The sequence below is a fragment of the Thunnus maccoyii genome, chromosome 5, assembly GCF_910596095.1.
Source record: "Thunnus maccoyii chromosome 5, fThuMac1.1, whole genome shotgun sequence".
Lineage (NCBI taxonomy): Eukaryota > Metazoa > Chordata > Actinopteri > Scombriformes > Scombridae > Thunnus > Thunnus maccoyii.
Window position 1 is genome coordinate 20,144,584 of NC_056537.1, and position 17,553 is coordinate 20,162,136.

At 39.7% G+C, this 17,553-nt stretch overlaps 3 protein-coding genes across 4 annotated transcripts in view; 1 reads left to right on the top strand and 2 right to left on the bottom strand.

Moving 5' to 3' along the window:
• The window catches only part of mapk8ip2 (mitogen-activated protein kinase 8 interacting protein 2), a 30,480-nt gene extending 17,943 nt beyond the window's left edge, over window positions 1-12,537 (bottom strand). For both annotated transcript variants that reach the window (XM_042411838.1, XM_042411837.1), the window contains exon 1: window positions 11,884-12,537. In XM_042411838.1, the coding sequence (XP_042267772.1) occupies window positions 11,884-11,948 (65 nt within the window). In that variant the 5' untranslated portion in view covers window positions 11,949-12,537. The remainder of the gene's footprint in view (window positions 1-11,883) is intronic.
• Window positions 1,278-4,115, top strand: LOC121897400 (gastricsin-like). The gene is made up of 9 exons (XM_042411843.1): window positions 1,278-1,347; window positions 1,486-1,624; window positions 1,755-1,872; window positions 2,212-2,330; window positions 2,768-2,967; window positions 3,081-3,197; window positions 3,327-3,474; window positions 3,742-3,840; window positions 3,951-4,115. The coding sequence occupies exons 1-9, from the start codon at window positions 1,295-1,297 to the stop codon at window positions 4,107-4,109; spliced, it is 1,152 nt and encodes a 383-aa protein (XP_042267777.1). The 5' UTR covers window positions 1,278-1,294; the 3' UTR covers window positions 4,110-4,115.
• A 1,350-nt stretch (window positions 12,538-13,887) lies between the features above and the next one.
• Window positions 13,888-16,700, bottom strand: LOC121897399 (zona pellucida sperm-binding protein 3-like). The gene is made up of 8 exons (XM_042411842.1): window positions 15,948-16,700; window positions 15,696-15,814; window positions 15,415-15,518; window positions 15,137-15,314; window positions 14,891-15,008; window positions 14,713-14,795; window positions 14,380-14,621; window positions 13,888-14,169 (listed from the first exon to the last, which is right to left on the bottom strand). Exons 1-8 carry the CDS (start codon window positions 16,371-16,373, stop codon window positions 14,096-14,098), a joined length of 1,344 nt encoding a protein of 447 aa, XP_042267776.1. The 5' UTR covers window positions 16,374-16,700; the 3' UTR covers window positions 13,888-14,095.
• Window positions 16,701-17,553: the final 853 nt, after the last annotated feature.

Here is a 17,553-nt window from a genome sequence, read left to right on the forward strand (position 1 = left end):
GTTCTACAGCAGTTGGCTTGCTATGTATCAAAGGAAATGCTGCATTGCAGCGTTCCTACTAAGAAAAGGACACTCCACTTATTACGTACGGATGCAAGCTTACATCATACAGTCATAAAGAGTCCTGTCATTTGTCCCATGGAGCAAACGAGGACATGCTGATGCATCTAAAAGTAAAACTAAGGGGGTAATGAAGAAGTCACAGTGATCAGAGTTCCTCCATGCTACTGTGTTAATGTACTACAATGTGCAACTGACAGAAAATACAAGGAGAGAAGGTCTGTTAGCATGTAGGAGATATTAAAGTGTAAAAGAGTGGTTATTGAGAAAGGATGCAATTTAAGTTATATGAAGTATATGATGTCTGTCACAGTAAACCTTTATAAACTAGTTAAAACAATTAATAGGCATGATCAAATTTTTATTTTAATTGTGTGTCCTTAAGCTCTAAAATTTATATAGCAGTATGGTGTAAAAAAACAAGGACTGAAGTTTGGGACTTTATTTTATCAGAAGAAAAAAAGCTATCAAATTTAAACAATATCAGAAGTGATAAGCTAGCTAAGTGCTGAGATAAAACTGTTAGGTTAAGGTGATATTGATACTGAAGCCTAGATATAAAACATTTATTTTCCATTTACAAAAAAGTACAGTTGCACACCGACTATTAAACTTAACCTTGATGTTGATATGTATATCTAATCAGATAAAATTGTACTAAAGTTGCATCTTGAGGATTTGTTACAGCATGCAGACAGTTTTTGGGGAAAACAAAAGTGAGCTCTTACTACAAAATACTAGAAAATCTAAATTAATCATTCAAATTCATTGCTCTGTGCTCAGCATCCATTTCTTTAAAAGACAAAAAACTGTGAGTAATGCTTGGAGCAGACATGTAATGATTTTTATATGAAACAGCAATCTTTATCACTTTAGTAGTTGTTACTGTAATTCACTTAAAATGTTAAATTGAGGTATCCATATGAATTATTCAGTGTTAACACTATATTATCGCATTGGATACACCCAACTGAATAACATCTTATATCATTTTTTACAATTAGGAGATTTTTGGCTGTGTTTGTGGAATGTTCCTATCAAAGTTGAATGTGCAACTTAAGTACATAGATTCTAAGAAAAAAACACTGAGGGTCACCCTGACTCAGCTGATATGGCTGAATTTGTGATAATAGTCTGGCTGATATGGGACTCAACAGGTGTACAGTATATAAAGTCTGTTCAGGTCTGCATTGAGTTGTACCCATTCGGTAGTGCCGTGTGTACAGGAGGAATCATGAAGTGCCTCGTTGCTGTTTTGGTCTGTGTGGTGCTCGCTGAGGGAATCAAGTAAGGAAACAAACTCTATTTTTCTCAATTCTGTATTAACAAACTTGTTTCATCTGTGAGCAACATCTGGCCTTTGACTTCAAGATCCTCTTACCGCTAAAGTGAAAATCTTTGTGTCTTTGCTGCCTTCTTTCTCAGTGTCCCTCTGACGAGGCACAAGTCTATGCGTGAGTCCCTGAGAGAGAAAGGGATCGAGCTGCCTTACCAGGACCCCGCTATCAAGTACAGGCCTGAGTTCGCTACCGCTGCCTACATGTACATCAACAACTACGCTGATGTAAGAAATCGCTTCTATCACAAACTATACACACAACATTTTGATTAAAGCATTAACTCACTGATAGATTTGTTTTTTCTTTTATTTGTTCTCTCCACTTTCTTTTTCCTCTAACTGATGTGTTGCTCAGACCACCTACTATGGAGCCATCAGCATTGGAACACCCCCCCAGTCCTTCCAGGTGCTGTTTGACACCGGCTCGTCCAATCTGTGGGTGAACTCCGTCTACTGTAACACTCAGGCCTGCAGTGAGTACAAATCAACAAGCTTCCCACCACAAAATCCCTCATCTGTCACTTTCTTCAGGGCGTATTTGCACGTGAAGTACTTTCTGAAGACTTAAAGCTGATATAGGCTAAGCATGCAGAGCTTCCAGTTTGCCATCTTGTTTCCAAGAGATTACATATTGTACATGTAGATTTTTAGTGTAATTACAGTCAAGCCATTAAGCATTTTCGGTCATTTGGAATTTAGCTTGTGACTTCTATAATCAAGTGAATTGTCAATATGTCAGAAGGCTCTGCACGGCATGAGGACATGTTTATGGCACTAGCTCCGGAGATAATCCTGATCTATGCCATTTACAGACACACACAAAAAGTTCAACCCCCAGCAGTCCTCCACCTTCACTGCCAAAGGTCAATCTTTCTACCTGCCCTATGGAGCTGGAAGCCTCTATGGAACCTTTGGATATGACACTTTCGCTGTGAGTCTAAACCATCGAACTAAGCAAGTACACTGGTTTGAAGTTATTGCCATTTTTTAAAATTCACTTGGAGCACACTGGACTAGAGTAATAAGTACTGAAACAGAGAACCCGTCACAAACTAGAATGTTGAGTTGGTGATGTAGAAACAGTCTCACAGTAAATACATCCCGAACAAAGGCGTAACCAGAGTGGCATCATACTGGAAAGTCTCAACACACAAACACCAGTGCAGCATTTTTTTGTTTTATGTGTATGTTAAATGTTGAATTAGTGAAAAGACAAGACAATTCTATTCATCACATAGAATTAAAAAGAACATTTGTAATGATTGCACAGTCATGACAGTGGCCATACCTGGCTGTAGCTTGAATGAGTATACAAATATATGATTTTCTTGTCACACAACATATTGCTTTGTGTTTCGGACTTTGTAGGTTTCCAACATTGTGATCCCTAAACAAGAGGTTGGTCTGAGCACAAACGAGCCTGGTCGGACCTTTGCGGTGGCCAAGTTTGATGGCATCCTTGGCCTGGCCTACCCATCTATCTCTGCTGGGGGAGAGACCCCTGTCATGGACAACATGATTACTCACAAACTGCTGGATGCCAACTTATTTGCTTTCTACCTTTCCAGGTACTATATATCTGACACCAGACCTCTAGAGGTAACACATATACAGTATACAGATACAAAACAGATAATCTAATACAGCCATCAGCTAAGTTCGGTATTGTTGTCTGGTATAGGGATGGAAGAGAGGGCAGCGTGCTGTCTTTCGGAACAGTGGATACCAGCATGTACCGGGGTGACATCTACTGGACCCCTGTCACCTCTGAGAGCTACTGGCAGATTGGCGTTGAAGGGTCTGAATCTTTCAACATTTTTATCAACATGAAGTATCAAATGACTGCCTAGATTAATGATTATTTTGTGTGGTAATGTGACTGCATGAGAAACTAACTTGGTGGTTTGGAATGTGTGGTGCACTGAAGCTTCCAGATCAATGGTCAGGAGACCGGCTGGTGCTCCCGAGGATGCCAGTCCGTTGTGGATACTGGAACCTCCATGCTGACAGCCCCAGGCCAGTTCATGTCTGGCATCATGCAAGCCATTGGAGCCCAAGAGAACGACAATGGAATGGTAAGATGCTCCCTCTCACACACAAATACACAGATGAAGCAGTCAGAAAGTAAGTCACCATTATTGTTCCTCACACTTTGTCCTCAGGTTGCACCATTTAAAAACTATTATGAGCAGTCAAGTCAAGGTCACACAACATGCCTGTACACTGAAAGTGATTAAGACTGGCGGGGTTGAAAGGAAATGATGTACAAACTGGACCAGTTTGTTTCTGGTTAAGTTTCTGTCCCTTTCACACAGTATCTCTTTGTTGCTCTTTGTCTCTAGTTCATGGTGGACTGCAACCAGGTCAACAACATGCCAACTTTCTACTTTGTCCTCAGCGGTGTTCCCTTGCCTCTGTCTCCTTCTGCTTACATCATTCAGGTATGCCTAACATTAGCATGATTTTCTGTGTGTCTGTACATAACATGTTTTTGTTTGTGGCTGTACATACAATGATATGCACATTCTCTATCTCCTGTCTCTACCTCCAGTATTACCAGAATGGACAAGAGTACTGCTACGTGGGAATCACCCCCACCTACCTGCCCTCTAGTGAGCCTCTGTGGATCTTTGGAGATGTGTTCCTCAGAGAGTACTACTCCGTCTACGACCGCACCAACAACCGTGTTGGCTTCGCTGCAGCTGTCTAAGCGTCATCAGTGTAACCTAACCTGACCATGAACCTGATCAGACAATGATGATTAAGTTTGTGTCCACTCAAAAACTGCTAAGAGTCTGAGGCTTTTTTACATCACAATCAATCAATTCAAACAATATGAGCTTCATTTCAGTTAACACCTTTGTCTCTGTAAATTACAACACATATTTTTGGGATAAAAGTCTTTTAAATCTTTAATTTGATATATACAGAACTTGACAGAGATACTTTAATTGGCTTTGTATATTCAAAACAGAGTAAAATTAAATATGTCCATGAAACTGTATCATTCTCAAGCAGAATAAAGTAGAAAATGCTCACTACAAGTGTTTCAATGTTTCATCCTTCTAAATGAGCCCTTGTTATCGTAACAGCACAGGTCCTGGGCTGGGGAACATCAAAGGGTTTTCCTTTTATAATTAACTTTGGGCCTCTGTGTGTGTGTGTGTGTGTGTGTGTGTAATAGTAACAGACCTTTTTCACAACAGACGTATTGACTTGTCATAGCAGAACAAGCACAACTGTCCAAGAACAGGTGAACCATCATGCATTGCATCATGGGATTCATCCATAATTATTGTTATTAATTGCACCTGTGCATTTACTGCTTTGACATGTCAAAATGTCTGCTGTGAAAAAGTGGCCATTTTAAATGTCATAAAATCCTGGGACATACAAAGACATACAACTCTGTTCAAACATCCAGAGAATTAAATAAGGATAAATTGTTATTTATCATATGGACAAGACTTTTTAAGACTAGTCGTGTGAAAGCAAATGTTCTAGTTTTAATTTCTATCTTTTATATGATTTTATCATTTCGATGAAGCAGTAAAATTGTATGTATTGTATATAGCGTGGTGAAACTAAGTCGCCTTATTGCATTGGTACCACTGTAATGTGACTACTGGTGCCAGACATTGTGAAACAATATATTTTATAGCTAAAAGTGACATTTTTTTCATTACAACATGAAAACAGTGTCAACCTGAGCATAGTCTGTGGGTGTAAGGGCATCAAGACCTTTCCACCTGGATTCACACACAGACTGAGGAGCTGGAGGTTTCCTATCTGTCAAAATCCTAAAATAGTCCCTTAAGCAAACCTGGAGAAAGAAGGTCACTAATGAGCTCCTCACTCACCCAAGTCTTCAGGGAAGCTACGTTGTGGGTGTGTGATACACAGTGGAAAATCACCACATCGGTGCAGCTGTATCCAAGGCAGCTGCCACCAACACACAAGTAGAAGGAAATTCCATGTTTGATTTTGGGTGAAGGGTTGGAGAGAGAGATGGAGAAACAGAAGGATACAGAAGACAGGTAGGGAATCAAAGGAACTGGAATAGAAAGTGCACTTGAGAAATAAAAATCTCTATTTGCTACATGGCACAGCGCAAACTTTCACATTGACGAGAAACAATAAAACGGATTTCCTGTGGAATTTTACCTGGTGCCACTCTATGTAAAATGCAGAATACACTTTTGAATCTAATTACACTAATGTCCCAAAAATAGATGTGGTAATGATTTATATACACATACAGTTGCATCTTTAAAAGGTTGGTTCACCAAAATTACTAAAAACTCTACCTGTTGTGGTATCTAGCCATGTAGATAGTTTTGATTTTATTTGCCCAGGTTTTGAGATATTAGTCTCTCTGCTGCCACTCCAATGTCATTAGTGCTCACAACACTGAAAATTTACAATTACAAAGTTCACTAGCAACCTCTCTTTTCAAACACAATGGCACTTTTACTCTGGATAATCCACAGTATAAGGAACAATAAAAAGTACAATAATTCCAATAAAAAAGTGGAGAAAAAATATATTCTCTTCCACTGTGAGGTTGAGACAGAAATCTTAGAGACACATCAAAACCTGGACAAATAAAACCAAAACAATCTGCATGGCTATATGCTGTACAAGTAAGTGAAATAAATAAAGGTGGCTTTTTTTTTTTTTTTTTGAGACTTTGGCCCTTTAATATTGTCTGTCATCTGCTTTTAATTTCCTTTTCCCTTATCCCCTTTCTGATCTGCTCTATTGCTCCTTTTTCTTCTGTGCTTCCAGATTCCATTTTGTTTGTCTTCTCATCTGCTTAGCGTTCGAGTTCTCCTGTAGCCCTGCAATGCATGTCATAACAGAGTGTGTCCTCATTTCCCCTAAACTGCAAAGCTTAAGTAATGTGTGTCAGTGAAAAGCTGCAAATGCAGAATAATGTCCTAAAGAAGGGCCTCTGTCCTCCTCTTGAAGGGTAAAAACACAAACTCATCTGTGTGATGCTGTAATGCTGTCTTTTTCTAAAATATTCTGTATTATTTTGATTTCAAAATCCATATGAGACTAGTGAGATGCAGCCACCACTGCAGTGTTGACATTACATGTCCGTGTTCCTGCTTGGTGTTTAGACAGCATCCAAGTGAGCTTGCAGTGCCTGTCACACCATGTTGTGTATGCCGCACTGTGACGTCCCTTGCATTCAGCCCATCTGCTTGTGATCGTTCTTAATGATTAAGATTTGAAGTTGAGGCTTCAGAGCTGGAGAGAGAATCATCTTCACTCTCCATTATCATGTTGAAAAAAAAAAGGCCTGCATCAAATCAGTCTCCATCTAATCTGAAATGTGACAGGCTGAGCAAAATGAGAATCCTGAAGAAAACAAGTCAGCATAACATTAGCATTTGCTGATGCGGGTCATGTTGCTGCAATGGCACACCCAGATTCACTGCCACTACTAAGGTGTTGCTACCATCTCTGTGTCCTCGGCTCTCGTTCCTTGTTGAGCTTTTTCTCCCTGCCCCTCTCATACTCGAAAAATCTCTGCAGCCCACATTTGTTCATTTGCACAGTTGTGATCTCTGATCCTGTCACATCCACACCAGAGATTGTCAAACCAGCACACTATCATCTATGCTTGTCTAATACTGTACATACTGGCTGCCTGTTAACACATGCAGGCACACACACTCACTATCACAGAGTGTGTTTTTTTGTCTGAAAATAGAAGCTCGAATAACTCTTTAATGATACAATAATCAATTTAGATACTGTATATGTTCCCTACCACTCAAAAATAAGAAGAAGAGATGAAAAAGATAATCTGATAATATTAAAATAGATATGAATACAAAGGGGGGTGGGGGTGCTGTCTGCTTTTATTAATCTGCCTTCTAACCATCAGTGCCTACTTTACAGTGACATCATCATCTTTAAAAGCCAAGGACATTTGATGTGGTTGCCACTGACTCATTTACAAGATCAATTTCTCAAGCTTTTTCACCCACCGTCAGTCTCCAGTAATCGACACACACTCACATGCACGCACACGCAAATGCACGCACACGCACACACAAACACTCAGGCACACGCATGTATGAGTCATGCATTTAACCCTCATCCTACCAACATATTTAACATACAAGGACTACTAACTGGGGACCCTGGGGACCCCAAGAATAAACTACTGTCAGAAACAACCATCATAGCAAAATGTTAACTTATTTCTTCTCAAAATATTGTTAGTTATGTAATTAATGTATCTGAAAAAACAGATTATTATTATTTTAGGAAAGTTAGTTAATTTGCATATTTTGTAAAACATAAACATATACTTTTCTTTATTGCAGCTTTTATCCCAAATACAATCTCTCCACAAAGCCTTCAAAATGACAGAGTGCACCCTCCCATTTGTATGTGATACTATAAAGTAGGACCCCTGATAAACATGAACTCAATAAATAGTTCCATCTATTAAAACTGCATTGGGGAAATTGGGTGCGTTTGCCTGAAGTCCCCCAGAATCCTAATACATTGGTATTTTTAAAAAGCACTAATTAAAATATAAATGGAAAACAAGTCATTAGAAACAAACTGATTGACAAAGTCATGAACAATTGAAATGATAGAATAAAGCACCTGTGAGATATGACATAAACTAAACCTCTGGGGTCTGCTGGTACCACAGTCAGTAGGATTAAGGTTAAACTAATGAAGCGCTCTCTTTTTGTCTGTGTCAGATCTAAACATGAAGATCTCGCCATTTTTGAACCAAAGACGGGGATGATGCCACGGTTTGCTCAGAGCAGATGAGTTCATGTACTGTAGATTTGGCAGGATTTGGATTAATGAAGTCATCAGATGTAAAGAGAACATTAGATGGGAAGATGGGAAACATTGGCGTCATATTGATAAAAAACAAATCCCATGAGCTGTGTAAATATGACTTGTTTAATTATTTTTGAATGGAAAAACAAAGGTATATCAACAGAAAAATGGAAAGTGGTGGTTGTGCAGAGAGTGAGAGAGAGAAGAGTAGGGGTCAGAAATACAAAAACACAAAGAGAGAGCTAGGAAGACTGGAGGGGGGAAGGCAGAGCTAGAACGCTTAAGCTAAAATGAATCTGTATTGGATTTAAGCCTCTTACCCCATGGTAACCATACCCACCGCCACCCACTTTGCTCCCTCTGCCTTATCCAACTGCCTTCAAAGAGTCAGAAGGCAAAAGTGGGCCGATAAACATATGAGAATAGTGCACAGGGAGAGTGAAAGATGGGTGAAATTTAGAGGGATGCGTCCTAGAAATGTGTGGTCTAGTTTTGAAATATTGATGCAGTACTATGTAAGACAGATGGGGTTTGTTGGAATTTAACATACTTAAATCCAGAATCAAATAATCTTATAAAAGCCAAAACCTTTTAGATCCACTGTTGAATCTAGGGCTGCAACCAATGATTATTGTCATCATTGGTTAACCTGTCGATTATTTTCTCAATTAATCGTGAATCAGAAAAATGCCCATCACATTGTTCCAGAGCTCGAAATGATGTCCACACATGTATTATTTAGTTAGGCCACCAGTCAAAAACCCAAAGATACTGAATTTATCACACAAGACTATGAAAACAAGAAAATACTCACATTTGAAAAGCTGGAATCAGTTTATTTTTTACCTTTTTTGCTTAAAAAATTGATTTAGCAAATAGTTAGTAGCCAATTTATTTTCTGTTGATTTTCTGTTGACTAATAGATTTATCATTTCTGCACATGTGGAATCCATTTTGGTTTAACTTTCATCAGTGTTAAGTGGTAACAACTTAATGTTTAAGAATAAAACACGAGGACTGATGTTCAAAGAACTAAAGCTCATGTTTGCCAGATAGACTGCAAATATGCTATTTAGCTTAATCATATGTGAATGTTTTGTACATTCAAAATACAAGAGACAGCAAGAGATTTTTTTGACTCATAACAATGTTACCAACCTGGAACTGGATCCAAGATGAAACCTGCTTTCAGAACCCAACCCTCCTACATAACAGCCAAAACAATGACCTCCAACCAGACTGCATTAAGACTGCTGCTTCAGCAAAGCTACCAAAGAAAGCACAAAAAAATTCTTAAAACTGAATAAATATTCAATACATTCTATGGCCCACATTTTGATATGTCAGCATATTTGGCACACAGCAGAGATTATTTATGCTGAAAAATCATAGCATACCTGGATGGAGTTATTTCTATATAAATATTTCTGTATGTGAAGCCTTGATGGAAAAATTGAGCAAAGTCTGACCCTTTACATGTATTGATTAAGTTCATCATGTCTATATGAAATTATGTATCTTTATGATGGAAAATTATACTCATATTTTTCTTTTAGCAACAGAAATAACATCTTATATACATTAATTGATTAGTGGACTGACTAATGCATTTTATACTGTTTGTGTTTCCAGTGGAGAGAGTGCTCTCTCACTGCAGGACAAATTATAGCCTGTCATAAATTTTTGGTACTCAGGAGAGAAAAACGGGCTCTCTTACGGATTATGTTGCCCATTGGAAACAGTGTTAGGGTTATGTAAGGCAGATTACTGTACCACATCATAACACCACCAGTGGCTTCATCCATGAATCAGTCACAAAGAAAAAAAAAAACAGACGCACACACATACAGTGAGAAAAACATGGATACATGGACATATTTGTAGATTTGAAAACAACTTTACGAACACGTTTTTCATCTTAACATGCTCCACACACTAATATGTCATCAATTAGATTTATTGGTTTTTTGCTCTCTGAAATTGATCATCCATAGCCGCCCCAAAATAAACTAACTGAAGACAATGGAGTTAAACTTATCAGTCCCTCCCCTTTCAATTAATAAAGTAATGCAAGCAGCTGCTGATCACATTTCTTCAATGATCTGATACACTGGCCTTATTTTTGATGGCTGAGAAGTACAGGCTTTAAGTGGATTTGGGGTTAGTGAAACAGTGTGTAAGCAGAACAAAAGGTTGCATATGATAATACATATACCAATTATTACTTTGAAATAAGAATAGCATGCTCAGGCTGTTTGCCAGCGCTGTTAATTCAAAATATTGATGTAATGGTCAAAACTTGGCACTGTGCTCTGAACTGAGGTCACTGGTAGCTAGCCATACAAAAATCAGGTCTATTGATCTGATATGATCTGTCCATGAGATGAAGCTGCAGCATGTAACTAAATCCCACATAAGTGCTTGTTGTGGATATAAAATCCTCTGGAACCTGGCCTGCTAATGTGATTGCATTCAGCAGGACATGGGACATGTGGATGCACACACTGGGACAATGAAATGCTTTGGCATTATATGCACTAGTGCAGAGACCCTCCACCATGGTGTATATTTTGAGATTTCTGCTGTTCTAAGCATGATGAAACAACCTTTATTTTTTCATTACTTCTTCACTTTTTTTTCTCTCAGCAATTCTGTGTGGGTGAGTTCACATTATTGTAGTGTAAATCTGCAGTGAAATAAATTACAAATCATTACTTTAGTTATTAAGTAGCCTATTGTTATTCTGTATTTTTCTGAGTGAGATCTTCATGCAGCCATAGGAGGCATGAGATTATTGCATGTATGAGAATCACATTAAAGCAGAAATACAATGAAATCTGACATATTTGGCATATTCCTAGATATGTCTGCAGTCAAAATCAGATCTGAATATTGCAGCAGCCTTCACACAATTCCAAATCACTCAAAATTGTGGCAGTATCACACATCTTACCAAGCCTAATTCACATACATAAATCAGTTACACTATCAACACTCCATGTCTTTTAAGCTTACAACCTTGCCCTTGCCTTACTGTAGCTGTATCACTGATTACTCCCAAGTTATTGATCCCTGTAGCCAGTAGAATCCCACTCACAATTTTACTTAAGCAAGCAATAAACACAAGCAGATTCTGTCATATTATGTGTCGCAGAGGTCAGATGAGAGGCGTTTGAAAGAACATCAACATCAGTAGGACTTCCGTAAATCATTGTTCAGCAACATGCCCTTGCCTGGGCTGGACTCAACAGGGCGTGGGCCTCACACAGAGAATGCGCAAGGCGGGTGACTGTCGCGACAGCTGAAGATCAATCATTTGCCATCTCTATTACCATTTACCGTCCTTCATACTTTTCAGAGATAATTAAGCAGCTGTCCTAAGATACAGTTGCCTTCACTTAACGCATCAGCTCCAACAACAACAACATCCAGCCCTGTTCAGCTGCAGCACCAATAGGCGCGCAGGGAGGCAGTAGCAGGCCTGGCAGGTTATTCAAAATATCTATTACAACCCGTGGCTAAGTGTGTGCGTTTTACTGCAGTCATCAAAAGACTGATAGGTATGTTATATCCTGTACGTGGTGTCCTTTCCTTCTTTCATAAACCGTGCGCATCGTCCCCCATCATCCCTGCCCTGTCGCTTTGCATGTATAAGCTCTTACCTGCAACCAGGAGGAGAGAGGGAATGGAAAGTGGATAGGGAAAACATCTCAGCCCTGTCCGCCATCTTCTTCCACAAATGACTCAGAGCGACTGCAGAAAATCACGGAGGGAGCGCAGTCCATTCACAATCACAGGACAGAGGACGGGCGCAAACCGTGGACAGAGGTTTCTCTCTCTACGGCCCCACAGATGCCCCCCCTGGCCGCAAGCCTTCAATCAGACGAGCCTGCTCAGCACCATCAAATCTGCAGTCAACCATCCACACAAGCAGGGTAGGAGGGGGTGTCAGGGCAGAAATAATCTTCAGATAGCGCACAACACCGCGGAAATGAAAATAAAATCCTGTTTTCCCCCCCGATACGTCCAGGCGCAGCGTGAGCGCACAGTATATGCGACTGCAATCCCCGTTTCCCCCTCGCCAAATGTCTGCTGCTGCTGTGATGCTGCCTGTGACACACAACGGATACGGGCCAGCAGTGCGGAGACAGGCAGAGACGGAGGAGGAGGGGGTGTGGAGCAGAGACGATATAACGTCAGTGCCGTTACCGTATGAGCCGGCTGCCCTGAGTGGATGCAGGCAGAAGCAGCCTACAGGCTCGACACGCAGCAAAACAGAGGCGTAGAAAAACAATTTCAACAAAGTGCTTATGTTGACATGACACGAAATTAAAATGTGCTTCCATAGCAACCGTGATCTCCAAAGTTAGGTCCGGGAATCACTCCTTGAAGGGGGATCCAGGGGTTTCCCGGAAAAGTGATTTCAATGTTACTCAAGTGCCTGTTTTACATGATGCTGAAGTATGGATCTTGTTTATTGTTTTGTGTATATGGACCCCATTATCATCCTGCTTGTGTCATTCATCTTGATCAAAAAGATAACAGGCTCTAGGTTATAATAAGGCAGAGAGACTAAACAGAGCAATGTGCTGACTGCGGAGGAGCGCATTGCAACAGGAAATTAACCAAAGGGAAGTCAGGCTGCACAGAGCGCAGAGGCAGACAGAATAAAACAATACAATGAAGAAGAGTTAAAATGGGAAACTGGTGAAGTTTCAGGGAAACAAAAAACATACGAGGTTAGAAAACGAATTGGTGTCATGCATAAAAAAAGACTGTTGTGTTAGTTTCACTTTGCTCCCCTATATCTCCCCACCAGGCATAACAACATCTGGCTATCCTTTTTATTTTGGCATGCAATTTACCAGCCTTTTGAACCTGACATGAATCGTCATTGCTTTAATATGATGAAAGACTGAAGGTTACCGTTCATTCCTTTCTGTTTATCACTGGATGAGTGATTGTAAATGAACAATCGATCAATGAATCGCACCTCAGACCTCTTGGTACCATACTGCGCTGAGCAGGCGCAGTGGAGAGCTGTTCACAGCCTGTGGTGCTGAAACTGTGCACCTTGCTAAACTGTAGTGCTCCACTTGTGCCACACTGGGGCAGCCGATTCTCATTCAGAATGGGGTAGAAATCTAAGTAACATTTAACAGAGCAAGAACATTTGTGTTTCCTTATCAGCTAAATAACAGGGTCAACAAAAATATAGTTATTGAGATAACAAATAGGAATGAATTGAGGGTAAAACCCGCCCAGTGCTACTTGACATAAATTAAATTTTTCTTAGACTGCATAGATGGTAAATTCATAGTATCAACTAGGAATAGACTTACAGAGTATGTATGACTCTAAGGTCTTATGGGTACTAGATGTTTCTCTTTGAGCATTTTTATTAAACATTTGGTTACTTTATTTTTATAAATTCATTTTACTTATGATGTTGAGACAATTTTGTTCCTCCAATAATCTACTATACATGCAGTGCACAGCTTAAGAGAAAAATGGGGAATGGTTGCTTTTTCTGTTGATGGTCCTATCCAGATAATGACACAAGCTTTTCAACAATTGAGCGTTTATTTCCATCAAATGGAAGGATTTACAATCTTTGAACTGGGTGGTCCATATGTGACATATTTATATAATTACACAGTGGGCAATGCAAAATAAGTTACACTTAATGACTTCAGTTTTCTTATATTTATGTCTTAGATATGTCGGATTTTACTTACATTTAATGGAGTAAATGAGATGTCTTGTTTAAACTGAAGCAATAACAAGAAGCATGAGCAAGAGAATAACATACAGACAGTTATGAACCAATGAAAATGTTTATTTTGATGGTCATAGTCATGGCGAGATATTGATTTAAGCCTTCTCTTGGACCACCTTCTCTTCAATGGGGATGGGTCCCAGGGTGACATCACCTTCCCATTCGACAACTGAGAAAGAAAGACAGAAGACATGTATTACAGTATCACCACAGTGGCTGTCTTACAACACAGTCAGGCTTTCAGTAAGAAGTTGACTTGTCATTATGCTAGTGGTAACAAAACATCAACTCTGATAAAATGTTGTAATGTTGGCTGCTCACTTTTCCTCATGAAATATCAAATACTTAAAATAATTAATTTTTATACAGTATAACATACTTTCACTTTCGGACACTTGACGGATCTTCCTTCCAGGATTGGCCGGAGAGGTTGATCCAACACCAGTGACCCAGCTACCAGTTCCAGTGCCAGATGATCCACCGCCAGCGCCCCAGCTACCAGTTGAGGTACCAGATGAAATGCCAGATGATCCACCACCAGCGCCCCATTTACCAGGTGTGGCAAGGCCAGATGATTCACAGGAACCACAAGCTCCGTCAGCTCCACTGGCCTCCTTCCATCTTGGAAGAAAGAGAGATGAAAGCAGTAAATACCATATTAATCCTCCAATCACACTCTTTCATTAACACATATGCACAAATGCAGACTCACCCACTAATGTAGGAACAAGCTCTGTGTTCACTATCAATGGCATAGGCGGCAGAAGTTGCTTTCAAGTGGCAGGTAATGTAGAGCTAGAGGAATAATAGAGAGTTTCCGTTACTATTAAATATAAGTGCTCCATTTGATGTATAGCAGAAAACATTAAATTAGTCTTGCAGATGCTGACCAGTCCACTCTCAGCACCCTGGAACCTGAAGGCCTCCAACTGGAACTGAAGCTTGTTCTCTGCAGTACGAGCCATGAACTTAGAGTCAGAGCCTGTGATCCTAGCATCAAGTAAACACCTGTACACAGAAAAACATACAGCACAATATTAGAGATGGCTGAAAATATTTTAGTGTATTTTGGTGGTTTTGTATCGTCCGTTCTCACTGTACAGAGTAACCTTCATTAACTCATTAAACTACCTCACCCATGGTTCTCAATGAAGGCATATCTGGGGCTGGAGTTCATGTCAGGTGCCAGGGTAGCTACACAGTTGTCCACATAAACACGGAGGGGCACGTGGAAATACTGCTTGACGGTAGCCTCAATATTAATGATGTCTCCCAGGAAATACTGGTAGCTTGGCCTCTGATATAGCCAGTCATCTGTACAATGAAATAATAACATTTTAGCAATGTTGTCAAATATATATTTTAAACAAGTAAAAGGTAAAAATATGCAGATAAAGTGTGTTTTTTAATTTACCAGTCATGAGTGTCAGGGTGAAATATAGGAACTCCTCTGCGACCTTAACCGCAGAGAATGGGATCCAGAGGGGGTCAAGAGGTAAGCTGCTCACGTTGTGCTTCCTAAATGATCAAACATGTTTCCTTAGAATGCAGAAAATTCATGTAACGGTTTGATAATCAATCGTTACTGGATTTTCACCAGCCAAATGCTATGAATTACATATCATTTTAAGATTTGAATGCTATTTTATGTTTTATTTGTTTACCACCAACACCTCCCACTGATAGTCTACACACCTTGGGTAGTGGCATTCCACAATTACAGCAGCTTTGTTGGTCCTCACCACAGGAGCACCGCCCAAAGGTTGGGGATTATAGTTCAGAGTGAAGGTATAGATGAGGGCATCTTCTGTCATCTGGCAAATAATTAAAGAAATATTAGTACAAAAAACAACATCATACATGAACATTTTTTCCCATAGTTTTAATTAATATTCATGACTTGTTTACTGCAGTTTTCCAGTAACTGGCATTTTTCATTGTGCTTACCATCAATAAGCTGCCACAATCATGCAGTTCAGCTTCAAAAATCAATACTTGAGCAGCAGTGTCCTCTGCGGTAGCGGCACAGGCTCCTAGGGTAAGGTCGGCAGGATTGATGAACTGGCCTATTCCAAACATGTCCTTCTTGACTTCCACATGGGCAATCTTCTCCCTGCACTCGACAGCAACAGTTGCAGCAGGAACGGGATGCCTCAGCTCAAAAGGCACCTCAGGTACGGGGTCAACCTTGGGAAGTTCAGGGTACACCCAGGTGAGTGGTTTCTCAAATGACTGCTTGGACTGTTGAGGCGGGTGTTTGGATTCCTGTTTCACAGGTTCTGCTGGCTTCTGGTATCCAGACCACTGAGCATCACAGAAGCTGCCAGACAAGGCCAGCGCCACAAGGCACACAGCAGTCCACTTCATCACCATGGCTTCACAACAACGAGTGATCTGCACAGTTCACTAGGTGCTGTAAGGAAGATGAAAATGTGCACCTACTTTTATAATACAGTCAGCCCATTTACTTCCATGACATTCCCACCCCTTCTGTTGGACATTACCCATCAGACCTGATAGGCTTAAATTTCAGCCAATGAGATGATTGTAACTGTTGACCAAACAACCTACAGCCTACAGCTCTGGTGATGCATCTCATTTGGGGTTAGATTATTCATTCTTTTAATGCATAAAACATGACTGTGCCAAGAAAATACAGGTATCTTCAAAACAAAAAAAACATACATGTGCTGATACAATCAATATAAGGATAATGTACCACATGAAATAAAATATAGCATCACTGTTGTAATTTGAATAATTGTTACTACTAAATTTATAAAGATTTTCCTTCTTCAATCAAGTTATAAAAGTTAGAAATAGCTGGCAAACACATACTTAGAAAAAAGTGGTAACAAAAGGTTATGTTGACCCTGGGTTAGGCCTACCTGCCCTCAGCATGACACATCACACTATGTGTTTTGCCAAAGTACATTTTGTTAAGGGCTGAAAATCAATATGGCTGAAATCAATATGAACTGAAATTAACCATGAAATACAACAATACAATACAGACCCTTAATCCAAAGGACTTAAAGGTGTCCTTGGGGATGACAAAACAACACAGAAAAAAAAAAGATCATGACAGCCTCACCATAGCAGATATGACAATGTCATTTGACCTGAGTGTAGTGATGAAGGGCATTTCAGGATGCCACCAAAATCACGAGGATTCATCCTCTGGACACCCTTAATGTCCAGTGTTAGACAAAAAAACCTTTGTTAGATACAGTAATCTTGTGGTAATATAATTGCGCAACCTTTGTATAAACAACAGTATTTTATAAGATGATATACTACATCTGGTATTGCATCTTTACACTGAGGACATTTTTGATAGCACTTTGTTGGTTAAGTAACTCATAAGTAACTGAAAACCAAATTATTTCAGTGTTCTTTAATGGGTTAGTTCACCTAAAATACAGAAAATCATTTTCTCACTTCACCTCTAGTAGTGTCAAGCCATTTCAGTTTTATTTGTCCAGGATTTGAGGGTTCCTTTCCATGAGATTTCTGTCACCACCGTAATACAATTGAAGTAAATGGATTTAAG

Excerpts from the sequence above, each read along its gene's own strand:
- LOC121897399 (XM_042411842.1), bottom strand. The coding sequence starts at position 16,373 with ATGGTGATGAAGTGGACTGCTGTGTGCCTTGTGGCGCTGGCCTTGTCT. Across the intron at positions 15,009-15,136 it reads GCCTTCATTGAGAACCATGG|GTGTTTACTTGATGCTAGGA; the intron begins GTGAGGTAGTTT and ends TTCTGTGTACAG. Across the intron at positions 14,170-14,379 it reads TCAAGTGTCCGAAAGTGAAA|TTGTCGAATGGGAAGGTGAT; the intron begins GTATGTTATACT and ends TTTCTTTCTCAG.
- LOC121897400 (XM_042411843.1), top strand. The coding sequence starts at position 1,295 with ATGAAGTGCCTCGTTGCTGTTTTGGTCTGTGTGGTGCTCGCTGAGGGA. Across the intron at positions 2,968-3,080 it reads TTTGCTTTCTACCTTTCCAG|GGATGGAAGAGAGGGCAGCG; the intron begins GTACTATATATC and ends TGTCTGGTATAG. Across the intron at positions 3,475-3,741 it reads AAGAGAACGACAATGGAATG|TTCATGGTGGACTGCAACCA; the intron begins GTAAGATGCTCC and ends CTTTGTCTCTAG.